General features: G+C 36.6%; 2 protein-coding genes across 3 annotated transcripts in view; one reads left to right on the top strand and one right to left on the bottom strand.

The window, feature by feature from the left end:
* The window catches only part of vcana (versican a), a 37511-nt gene extending 35583 nt beyond the window's left edge, over positions 1–1928 (top strand). Inside the window, exon 15 of the mRNA XM_043245569.1 lies at positions 451–1928. Within this exon, the coding sequence (XP_043101504.1) occupies positions 451–596 (146 nt within the window). The 3' untranslated portion in view covers positions 597–1928. The remainder of the gene's footprint in view (positions 1–450) is intronic.
* Positions 1929–3132: 1204 nt separating this feature from the next.
* hapln1a (hyaluronan and proteoglycan link protein 1a) lies at positions 3133–10269 on the bottom strand. Of its 2 annotated transcripts, none has more exons than XM_043245747.1 (4): positions 9996–10269; positions 5804–6133; positions 4805–5131; positions 3133–4718 (listed from the first exon to the last, which is right to left on the bottom strand). In XM_043245747.1, the coding sequence occupies exons 1-4, from the start codon at positions 10057–10059 to the stop codon at positions 4429–4431; spliced, it is 1011 nt and encodes a 336-aa protein (XP_043101682.1). In that variant the 5' UTR covers positions 10060–10269; the 3' UTR covers positions 3133–4428. The 2 variants fall into 2 exon arrangements, with proteins under 2 accessions (XP_043101682.1, XP_043101683.1); XM_043245748.1 differs by having other exon boundaries at positions 4805–5107; positions 9996–10266.
* Positions 10270–12371: the final 2102 nt, after the last annotated feature.

Consider the following 12371-nt stretch of genomic DNA (forward strand, 5'->3'; position numbering starts at 1 on the left):
CCTATAGAGCTTGAATGATCATTTTATACACACTGTATTCAAAGGGTGTGTTATGATCACCAAGTCAGCAGTTGTCGAATTTAAAATCTAAAATAATATAATATAAAAACATTAATATTGTGAAATGTTATATATTTTATATAATATACACAATTTAAATAAATGTATTCTGTTTTGATTTATTTTGAAATTTATTTTCCTATGATGGCAAAGCTGAGTAACTACAATATTTAGGGTCACGTGATAATTTATAAACCATTCTGCTCAAGATGAATATTATCATCCATTTTACTGCAAAAAAGGAAAAAAACTTATCGATCCCAAACTTTAAAACAGTATTGTGAAACAGTATATATATATATATATATATATATATATATATATATATATATATATATAAGTTCTAAAAATATATTAGTTTAATTTAATGTACTTGTATTTTCTTTCCAGCCTCCAACTTCCAAAGGTCCTATGCAAGGTATCAGACATACAGAGTTTTTCGCAGTCATCAGAAGAGATTGGCAGAAACGTCTGCTGATGCCCCCCGACGACACCATCATCACCATGGTTTAAAAAGCGATCGGACGCAACAATAGTTGCTATTTTAACACAAACCTTTCAATGTATTTTGATAGCATATGACGGATCTGCCTGCTGGCCGAAAGAAAAGATTATAAAAGAAAAGTTTATGAAAAGGACCAGAAAAGAGTGGAATATCACTGGAACGAGACAGTGGCTTTTTATCTTTTGAAGAGAGATGGTTTTTAAGAACAAACATAAAGGACACATTCAGCTGGCCTCTGAAAACACAAAAAAAGATGATCTGACCTGCCCTCCATCTGTTCCCCTTCTTTTGGGGAATACACAGTGCCTTCGTAATTTTTAACTCACAATCCAGATGCGAGCGAGCTATAATAGCGCAACCTATTTTTGCTTCTAAACATAATGGTACATTTTGATACACAAAACCACAAGAACCACAGGTGTATGCAGACACCTTGCATGCTTACTGAACAAACGAGAAATCATACATAAGAATGTGAAAAAATATATTTATATAGAGAGAGTGAGCAATGGCTCACACGGAGTCAGTGTTTGTTGTGGTACAAAAAGGCCAATAATATCATTTAAAAAACTGCATCCAATGCAGTGGACGGTTTTGATATCTTAAAGTCAACACAATACATTTTAATACATTGACTTTAAGCTATTCACTATTGAAAAGCCATGTAGATTTTAGACTATTTATATTCCTCGGTTTGATGTTTCCTTGGAGTGTTTACAATGCAAATCTGTTTCACATACATTTCATTCCGCCGTCAGTTATCTATAAACCAAATGAAACTTACTGTATGTATTTCACATCATTTTCATCATCATTTTCATTGTTTTTCATACAATTTAAAACTACTTTAAAGAGAATGTACTTTGTGAGATGCTTAAAAGACTTGAACGAGTGCCTTTTTAACAAGATGCCTATAATTTATTTCTTGAGCTGCTCCTTGTTTTCTCATTGTTGTAGCGATATAGAACACACTGAGGACTTCACTTGGCCAAACTGCACAGTGATATAGTTCAGTACATTAGTTTAGATGACGGTGTGTCAATAGCTGGCAGTGATGTGACTAATAGATTAATTTTTGATGGGTTTCTTGACATTTGGGGTGTATCAATGGACCAAAAGAAGAGGATTCACAGTAACAGCTTTAACACCAATTTTTTTTTTGAACTGGTCATCCATTTGTTTATTCCCAAGCATTTGTTCTTTAAGACCTTTTCTTTTGTGTGTTTTTATCATTTTCTCCCCTCTCGAAAGTGCACATATCTTTTTTATATTTATAGTATAACTTGTTTATTGTCAAATGTGATTGTCTGGAATGTTTGTGAAATGGAAAAATTGTAAGGAATGTTTTTTTTATGCCTTCTGTGTAAACAAAGTTTATTATATTCTAATTGCATTCCTGGTCATTTTGTCTTCTGATATGAAGTGAATTTTGTCCTGTTGAAAGGGCTTAATGGTAGACATTGTTAATAATATAGGACGTAATAATTAGATTTATATATATATATATATATATATATATATATATATATATATATATATATATATATATATATATATATATATATATATATATATATACATAATAAAACACCGTGACTGGAGTATGTGCTTCATCAGCAGTGCCTAATGTTGACCACCAGATGGTACAAGTTCACTAACATAAAGGCACTCGAACGCCTGAATAATTCTACCAGTTATGTTTTGCAAAAATTAAATTCACTTCAACATTAATACTATACATTAAATACATAGCACACAATGTAAGAACCTTTGGAGACTAGTTACCTGTTTAAGTTTCTAGATAAGACATAACGTGGATTGGATTGCGCGATATGTTCTTTTTTAAACATTTATCCTAAATAACTTTAGCAACAAAAGAATACGTTAAATATTTTAGTTTGAAATGAAAACTATCCACAGTATCACTTGTACCTCCAGGTCTGTGATACCTGTTTGTATCCATCGTGTATCCACCATGACCTTGAGATATAAGCATAATTAGTTGGAAGGGAATATTTTGTTTGATGTTTTGGTTAATATTGTTATGATATTCAGATATTGCACTGAGTGTACAACATGGGATCTTTGTTGATTATGGTTTTGTAAGAACATTGTGCCGTGTAATCTAGAAGGACAAACAGAGACCGACTTTTGATGTGCTTTGTGCTTTTGTAGTCCCATTTAATTTGACATGAATGTGTTTCCCCGCTGGTACCGCTGTGTCATTGTTCGTTAATATTGACGGGTTCTCATTTAAGACTTGGAAAACACGTTGCCATTTTCCATTGCAGAAATCGTTGATTTATTTATTTTCAAACAACTGGAATTCATTTACGTAAAAAGGCAGAATTAGCCAGAGAACACTGTATAACTGTAGCAAGCTTTTTCTGCAAATGCTTCCAAGGCTTTTCATAGATCTTAAGTCACAGATCAAACACATTTAGAAAATACCGTATCGATTGCTGGATATGCATAGATAATAATTATCTAGATAGGCTAGAGGGCAGAAAGTATTTGTAACAGGATGAGAACTCATCACAGTTTAATGGAGAATGAAACAAAAGCCATTCCATTTTTATGGGTTTTATTTTTCGCTTAAATTTTCTTTCATAAACCTTACAATGCGTGTCAGAGTTTTCCAAAAAAGAAAAGATATTTTGTGCATAAAAAAGACAAACTCAAGCATAATGTCGTTTATGTGCACTGTGGCTTCTGCAGTTCAAAGCGAAGTTATAAGTGGAGAATATATTCCCCTCCCATAAACAACATATTTCAAAGTGGCAAGTAACTGATGTTACAATAATCAGTAAACAGATCTCATTATCTTAAGTCGTCCACACGATGCCTGTCACAGCATTCCAATGTTAGTGTTCAATCTTGGGCATGATTTTGTATATGGCTTTTACTGCTGTTCTCTTTTCGCGGAGAACAGCGGAATACAACAATATCATTCATTTGAGATTCATGTACACTTAAGCAGTTAGACTCAAGCTAGTCGTGAAATGTTGAATATACAACTGGGTCCTTAAAGAATCTCTCAGTGTAAATTCTGTTTGTAGTTCTCTGCCATATAACAAATTTTAATGCATCATCAGCAGTGTCATATTCTATCTCTGATGAAATACTTGTGAAAATATATCAAGGGACAAACACATTTAAACAACAACAACAACAAAAAGAATACACATTTAAAAAAAAGGGTAGCCACGAGGAATGAATGTTACAATGGAACAATGGATGAATATAAAGTATATTCATGAAGTTATGAATACGAAGCATCGTAAAACTACACATTCATTTGATATTTCAAACAGACAATATAAGATCACAGTTCAGAGCATTGGCTAATACACCAAAACTAGACACCAACACCATATGAAATACCAGAAAATACATAGTTTTAAAGAAATTAGTAAGATGGCAAAAGTTTTTTAGGAAAAGAAAAGTGTCAGGTCCATTTTTAATTTCAGTTTGGGCAAGTTTCAAAAACTTTCTGTCAAGTTTATACTATTCAGTAATATTTAAATATTTTATTGAATTATCACAATGGAGATTCTTGACAAACTTTAAAAGGGTTTTGATCGAAATGATGTTCCTTCCAGCTAAATATCCTTCCTGAATGCAATTTGTGTTATTCTCCGTCGCTTCATTGTCAATACATATAGTGTACAAACTGTAATGATAGGTAAAATAACTGTTTACATTAATATTCAGAATGTTGCGGTATGAAACTGTTTTTTTTTACAGTATTCTTTCTATAATTGTCACAGTTATGGCTAGTTCATGCAAAAAGTCCTTCATAAGTTTGGATGTAGAAACCTGTGTATAGATGCTCTTTGGTTGGTGACGTGACACATAGAGCTTCACGGCTGAGGTTTGTAGCAGTAGACTCCGTACAGCTTCTGCTTTTTGTCAGGGAAGCCAACAAAGCGCACTGCAGCCTCCGTTGGACTGCAGTTCTTCCTGGGCCTGGAGATAGGGTAACGAACGCTACCGTCGGCCAACCAACCGGCATCACAGCGGTCGTATCCCAGCAGCTTCCAGGCAGCGTATATATGACCCACCTTTGCGATCTCAGCTCCATCTCTCTTACACGCGTCAACAGCCTCATCAAAGCTCAGCCTTTTAGGCTGAATCAAGTAGTAAAAGCGTCCTGTGATGGGAACCAAAGAGTTGAGGACAAAGACGCTACTAACAGTTATGCTTCATTTTATATTAGAATTGAATGGTTTAACTAACCTCTAAGGCTGGCTGTGAAGCAGAACACATCGTAGCGTTTGTTGGACTTGTCCTGTCGGCCGTAGGTTCTCAGTCCGGCTGTGGTGCTTGCTCCTCCGCAGGGCTCTCTGGGTTTGGTGATGGGATACTGCACGGTTCCGTCATTGAGCCAACCGGCATTGCACCAATCCATCCCGCTTCTCCATTCCCCATAGAGCTGCTCGAAGGAGGCGACCACCGCGTCCTGCTCCAGACACGCGGCCTCTGCATCTTGGAAGTTGAGGTTGTACCGCCCCAGACGAGGGGAGTATGGGAAAACAACCCCTGTGAAAGAAAGTGAATTTTCCCCTAAGGAAAAGTTCAACTGAGTTTAACATCAGGCTGGTTTGATGAACGTATTTTAGGACCACCCCACTGTACGAGTAAGTTGGATATTAGTAAAACGTTTTAGTTGTCTAAGAGCCTCCCTGCTTAGTTGAAAAGATTTCTGTGGTACGGTGTTAGAGAAAAAAATTTTCAAAGAGAGAGAAAATTACTTGCAGGGCTTAGGCTTTTCAATTCCAAAAGGTTAACAAAATTCCAAGGTTAACAATGACTAGTTGCGCCAGCCTGTTTCATTATGCTCATGCACCTCACTTTTTCTGTGTAAAGATCCCCAGTGTTTCTCTGGAGCCAAGTCTGCAATGGTGGTCTTGGCCAAGAGCACCAATTACAGGATATTACTGGAGAACGAGCAAATGATAAGTGGCAAAAACAAAAGTGTTGAAAAAAAGAGTGTCTTCACATTTCAAGTGCTAATGATGAAGATTATTTATTGAAATGAACAGCTCAAATGTGGCCTGTGAAATGTAGAGAGTGAATGAAATGTTTTTTTATGTTTGCAGATTACAGCCAGTGCATATATGGCAATACAGAGACATATATGGGAAATATCTACTGCTGACTTCAGTAAGTGACTTGATTAATGTAAATGATGTGAAATGGTGAAATGATAACTAAATCGTGAAATAATAAAGTTACCTTGCAATTCAAGGTCCACTTCAACAATCTTGTCGTTCATGCCGTTGATGATCTCACATCTGTATGTGCCATAGTCGTTCAGATCTAGGTTTGTAATAACTAAAGTAGCATCATTGTCATCCATCTCCAACAGGTAAGCGCGGTCCTGGAAAGTTCCATAGGTTCTCTTGTGGAACCCCATGGAGATAAGCACATCGGTTTCTGTAGAGTCATCTTCAATTTTGGTCCACTTGATTCTGTTTCCAAACAAATTGGACAGACCATCCAGTCTGCAGGGCAGGGTGATATTGTCACCTCTGTTGGCGTAGACCTTGATCCTTGCTTCACTATCTGAAATAAAACAAAATGGGACCTCTGTAACAATGGCTTATTTATACTGAAACAAATAGCAGGTCTATTTGTTTTATTTTAGATTTACAAAAACATTAAGCAAGATTTTAGAGTATAGCGATTCTTTTATTACTCAAGATGTAATTACAGTCCACTGGATTATATTAAACTTCTTAGCTACTATTTTTTATTGGTTTGATTGAATGGTTATCCAAATATATTATCTTAACATTGTGAAGGAGCCTGCAGTAGCCAAAATAAGAAAGAAACACAGCGCACACAAATCTTAGCTTAAAAAAATAATCTAATTATAATTCACAGGAATCAGATGATGTATTTGCGCACACACTGGGGAACCACAGACACCACTTTCCTTTTTTATGTCAATGAAGACAAATGTTCTCTCATTAAAGCTCAACTTTTTGCTCACAGATGTTGTGTCTATATCTCTGGTAGTAGTTGCTATGTCTGTTTGTGGTTAGGGGCATAATTGTCCCATTAAGCTCCTTAAGATGTTTCCTGATCTCTGTCTGAGTCTTGGAGGCCCCAGTCCATCGCAACTCTTGATGGAACATTTGATGGATACCGAGGAAACTAAAACCGACCCGAGAGTTCTCCTGGCTGGCTACACTTCACCATCAAAGTGTCAACTGCACAGCAGACATGATTAGATTTAGCTTAAGGCACCATTGAGTCTCTCATTTTTTCTGTGGTTTTAAACTGTCTACAGATGCGTTTTGCCAGATTATTCAACCATTATTTTTTTTTAAAGAAATGAATACTTTTGTACAGCAAGGACACAATAAATCAAAGGTGACAGTAAGAACATATATAATGTTAAAAAAAGATTTCCATTTAATGAAATGTAATCAAAGACTATATTATGGTTTCCACAGCATAGACATTTTATAACCGTGATACTAATAAAAAAAAATGTTTCTTGGGCTAAAAATCAATGTAATACAGTGTTTTGAACAATCATGTGACACTAAAAGACCTAATAAATGCTGATGGCTTTTCCATCCAGTGAATGAATTAAATAATATATATATATATTTAAAATAGACAACACTTACAATCACATAAACTGCAATATTATTTTACTGTATTTTTCAAGGCTGTATTTTTTTTTATTAAAATGCAGCCTTGGTACGCATTAGAAATCTTTTTGAATATATTTTAAAATGTTCCTATAATGTAAAATATTGATGGTGTCTTAGTTTATGATATCTAATACATTAATGTTAATGCATTAGACCTTACTGTAAAGTGTTACCAAAAACAACAACATTTAATAAGTCCTATCATTCTGTTTCTCCATTTCTCTATACAGTATCATAGCAATCTAATGATTTTCATGCATTCTCTAATCTGAGTACTTGATCTGAAAAGTACATTTTAGGTTTATGTGCAACAACAAATTGTCTTCCAGTCAGCGACTTCTTAGCTTTAAGCTTTTGTGCTTCTGTCTATCATGTTCTACAACTAACCTTAACATTCAGATGCAGTGTGTCAGTAAATCTTTCCCACATGTTTGAAGCAAATATGGGACTCATTAGCAGGCACTCGCGACTTTCACCCTTATGCTTCAAACCGCTTACCTTACCTTAGTCCATTATTACTCAGATGAGCTGGAGCCTTTCCACATATAATGACATGATCCCAACTTGTGCTCAGAATGAAGCACAAATGGTTTTAACATCTGAATGTTTCATGGATCAGAAGCTATGTCAAACGGTACTGTTTCCATCTTTATTTATACAGCACATCTCTCAAATTATGACCAAATGATGAGAGATTATGCTCTTTTTCTTGAAGTAATTAAAACTGAGCCCTGCAGTCGTTTAAACCATTAACACCACACATCTGATCCCTTTTTGCACTTCACTGTGAGTCATGCACTCTCTCTCACTTTCTTCCTAATAAACTCTCACTTAGGAGACAGTGTGCCAAAGTTACAGACTGGAACCCGAAAGAACAGATGAAAAATGTCTCAAAAATGATTACGTACACCTTTCAGTGACAGCAGCTACCAATTTAGCAAATTTAGAACTAGGACTTTCAGATTTGGTCTCCACACATCTCTTTGTTCGCAGAAGACATACACTTTATTGCTGGTGAGATTTTGTACCAATTTTGTACCCTCAAATATCATCCCAATGCCACTAACTGATAATATTCTCCATGTACCCAACTCCCACCAATCCTCATGCTCCACCATCCCCCATCTCCACCCACCCTTCTCATGCAAGCAAACACAAGGAAAAAAGGGGTAAATATTTTAACATAGCATTTCCCCACCCTTTAAGAACTGAGCAATTTGGTTTAACAGTGTAATAATTATATTTTATTTTAGATTTTATAATATTAGATGTTAACATAAATGTTACATTTGAATTAATGACCCCACACACACACACACGTACATCAGAGACATTTGTAAACTGAAACATAAACAGCGAGGGTGCTACAATTTTGAAATAAACATTCAATCAACATGGCCATTTAATAAATGTATTTGTTCTTCACTGGCAGCTTGAACACATCTGCTGTATAAACAGTGGGGCTGGAGCACTTTACAGTACAAAATGACGCTTTGTGTGAGGTACACTAAATGCATGAAAACACGCTGATTAGGGCTTCACATCTGTGTATACAAGTGTCATATGGAATCGTTCCCTCACAGTCAGACAGCCTTGACGGCTAAACTTCACTTCCTACTTTGCTGAGCAAGCAGAGGTCAGTATGAGTTATAAGCATGAATTATTGCACACAACTGGATGGGGCTCAACCATCCTAGTTGTGCATTGACATTTAGGGTGTCTCTCTCTCTCTTTCTTTGTATTTATTATAGTCCATTTATCTGAATGTCTCTCCTTTGCTATCTCTCCTTTTCTCTCACCCATCACACACAAAGCCATCCTCTTTCTTTTTCACACACCCCCTACTCAACCATGCCTGACTAATGGCTGCATTATCTCTTGAACAGAGCGTCAGTGAAACAGGCCCATCTTGAGCAGCCTCTAAGAGCCAAAAACCATACAAAACTTTCACTCCTTCCTCCAGTCTCCACCTCTTCTCCGTCAGCCCCAGCCCAGCCCAATTCATGCAAACCATCACTTTACAGACCATTACCTCAGAAGGAAAATGACTGTATTCAGCAAGGGGTTCTTTACATTTTCAGGGGCTGTTAATCTTGCTGTAGCTCTTGTCAAACACATACATTCAGTAGCATCAGTGTAAATTCGGAGGATTTGGCAACAACCATACAGCTGCATCCTGGAAATATAAAGGTCCATCGAGTGCCTTTACCAGTATGCTCCTGGCATCACTGGCTATCAGAAGCCAATCTTGCATTTACCCTCAAAGAAAGGTCTTAGAACTGCTCTCAGATGTGATCAGCAGAGCCACTTTTCACAGTCAGTTCAGTGATGCTCACATTCCCAGCTATCTGCCAACAACTGTTAAACTACTGCTAAATTACCTGCCGCACATGGTTTAGAGCTTATGAAAGTCTGTGGTGAGCCAAATCTTTGTGGGTGTGTGTGCATTTGTATAGTGGGAGGAGTCTTTTAGAGAAGAATAGTGGAATATTAAAATCTGGTTCATTGTGTCTGCATCAAGTAATAACATCTAAGAAATTACGTCCATCCATTGGGAATCGTATTCCTCAATCTTATTAGCATCTCACAGCTTAATAAATAATAAATAATAAATAAATCGCACATTTTACAATTTACGTCGTGCAGTTTTTCAGTATTACATTTATCTGCCACACCTTCACATGCACAAATGAAGAAATGTGCATGCTGAACCATAATTTCATTCATTCATGCACAAGGGGATCAGAAGTGGTTCTTACCTTGTGCTTCGGCATGCAGACTGCTTGCAAAGACCACCAATGTCAAGGAAAACAGAGCGATCATCTTGTCTTTTTTTGTTCTTTGCCTAAAGGCCTTTTGACTAGAAAAGCAACTGAACAAAAACCGGGGGCGAAAAAAACGCAATCGGGTAATAAATCTGGAAGGAGTATGGAAAAATACTTTCTTCCCCTTGTTGTCGATGAAGAGGTGTAGGTGTTGGTAGTTGTGCCACAAGAAAGATTGGGCTCCTCAGAGGTCCATACAAAAGGCTTATATTGAAGCCTTGGCCAATTGTGGCCACTCCCCCTCCCCTTAGAGAGAGATGAAGCCCATCACCCTACGTTTTTGTGTGTGTGTGTGTAGACTCCCTCATTTAAGAACAGCTTCCCTTCCTGCCATGCTTGTCTCTACGTTTAGATTTTAGGGGAGATATGCAGACTACAATGTGGTGTTTGTTCAAGATGCATTATTTAAAAATGTCTTCAAAACTACAAAATGTAGTTTTAACAACTGGACATATTTTTATTTTTAAACCTTTTAACATAATTTTTAAAGGACTGTGACACAATATGTTCATTTAAATACAGTGCAGGCAGTTTAATCAGAAAACCATTTTCAATATTTCTTTCTCAACATGCAGTCTAGGCACTTCAAAGTAAATCTGTCAAATAGTGATAATGTCTCACTGGAAACAATGGACTCCCCACTAAGAAAATATTAATTCAGAACACTGAACGCCGTTCATATGCTCTCCAAATGCAGAATTACACAACCACTCCACCTGTTTGTAATACATATCTAGTGCAACGTGACTTTGCTGATTGATTTTTCATTTGCTTGTACCTGCTGTGTTATGATTTTGTACGTCAGAGCCTGCCTGACAGATTTATGATCAACCAAGAAACCCAACAAACAATCACCCACCTTCCCATCTGCCCCTCTCCTTGGTTCCTCTTGAAAACTCTTCTTCACCTAGCATAACCCCCTTTTCAGATTACTTAATGGACCCTTGCATTGATAAGGTAGGATAAAGATATGACCCACTTGACCTAAACAAAAGTGTGTCCGGACCATAAGAAGACCTCATTATCATTGGAGAGATATGATGAAGATGTGGAATGAGAATGTGTGGTCTTTCAGGATGTTTCCTCAGTGGTCCCAATGGAGTGATGGTGAAAGGGAGTAACCTGTTCAACACACATGATATTTTAAACCTCATTGCAGTTATTTTAGCTGTGATTTACAGACTGTAGGTGAGAAAACCACCTTTCATCCCCGGAGGGCCTCGTCGTGCTGACTAAAGCTCCATGGAGTCATATGTTCCCCACCCTGAAAAAAAGCACACAGAAGACATGGGTCATTATGCCAATGCTATCACAGTGACTGATTTACACAAAAACTGTGGAAAATGAGGAAGGGTCTCAGGACTGGAGCATGACTGACTGGAAATCTCACCTCAGTGAGGATGACTCATTTTCATTTGTGCTTCATAGCTTTGCACTTACTTTACCGAATGGTAATAATGTGGGTTTTAAACACTTACTAATGTTTGATTGCACCAGATGATGGCATGGATTACTTACTATTTTTTTTCCAAATGCTTATAAACAAAAGAAGCAATTTGCTGAAATGATCTTTGTGGTTATGAAAGCTAGTGTGGGCAATTTGATTGTTTGCTCTTTACTGCTTAATTCGGAAATTGAGGCCATTTTGGTAAAAGTGTAATAATGTGTAATTTTGAGTTTTTAAGTTAAGAGAAAATAGGTTTTTACTTGTTCGCTGCTATATGACTGACTATTGTACAATGGCAAAAGAGAACAAAAGCTTTAAAAGACACTGTGAAGCCCTGTTAAAGTCAGTGAACAAAGGAATTCAGGATATATAACCAATAAAAGGATTTAGTTATCTCTATTAAAGCCAGAAAGTGTAGAGCTTAATCCTGACCTAAATCCTTTTGCTCCATTTCAGTGTGAAAGTTAGGCTAGGGAGTTGAAACTATGCCTGGTTGTACCGCACAATATATGGCTATAAGCCATAGTGCACATCTGGAGCATTTATGGTACATGCAACTATACAGTTCTTTTCAGGTTTATTCAGATTCACAGTTTTCACCAAGAACTCATTTTTCACTCTTGAATTCCCCTAATTCTGCCTAGTGATGGCAACATAATAAAAACACAGGCTTTTACAGCAACACCTACCAAACAAGTCTCCCAGTGTTTAATAGATGACGCATGCTACTCACTTCACGCTGAAGAAAAAGTTCAAATAAAAAATCTCTTACTCACCCTCATTTGACTTTTTTTCATTAAACATAAAATGAGAATTGAATGGCAGAATGTCCAATATGCTCTTTTCCATACAACAAAAACAAA

The sequence above is a fragment of the Puntigrus tetrazona genome, chromosome 7, assembly GCF_018831695.1.
Source record: "Puntigrus tetrazona isolate hp1 chromosome 7, ASM1883169v1, whole genome shotgun sequence".
In the NCBI taxonomy this organism is placed as follows: domain Eukaryota; kingdom Metazoa; phylum Chordata; class Actinopteri; order Cypriniformes; family Cyprinidae; genus Puntigrus; species Puntigrus tetrazona.

Bases quoted from the DNA above. Each gene is read 5' to 3' on its own strand.
- hapln1a (XM_043245747.1), bottom strand. From the start codon at position 10,059: ATGATCGCTCTGTTTTCCTTGACATTGGTGGTCTTTGCAAGCAGTCTG. The intron at 6,134-9,995 runs GTAAGAACCACT...GTTTTATTTCAG, and splicing joins TCTGCATGCCGAAGCACAAG to ATAGTGAAGCAAGGATCAAG. The intron at 4,719-4,804 runs GTTAGTTAAACC...TTCCCATCACAG, and splicing joins CTTCACAGCCAGCCTTAGAG to GACGCTTTTACTACTTGATT.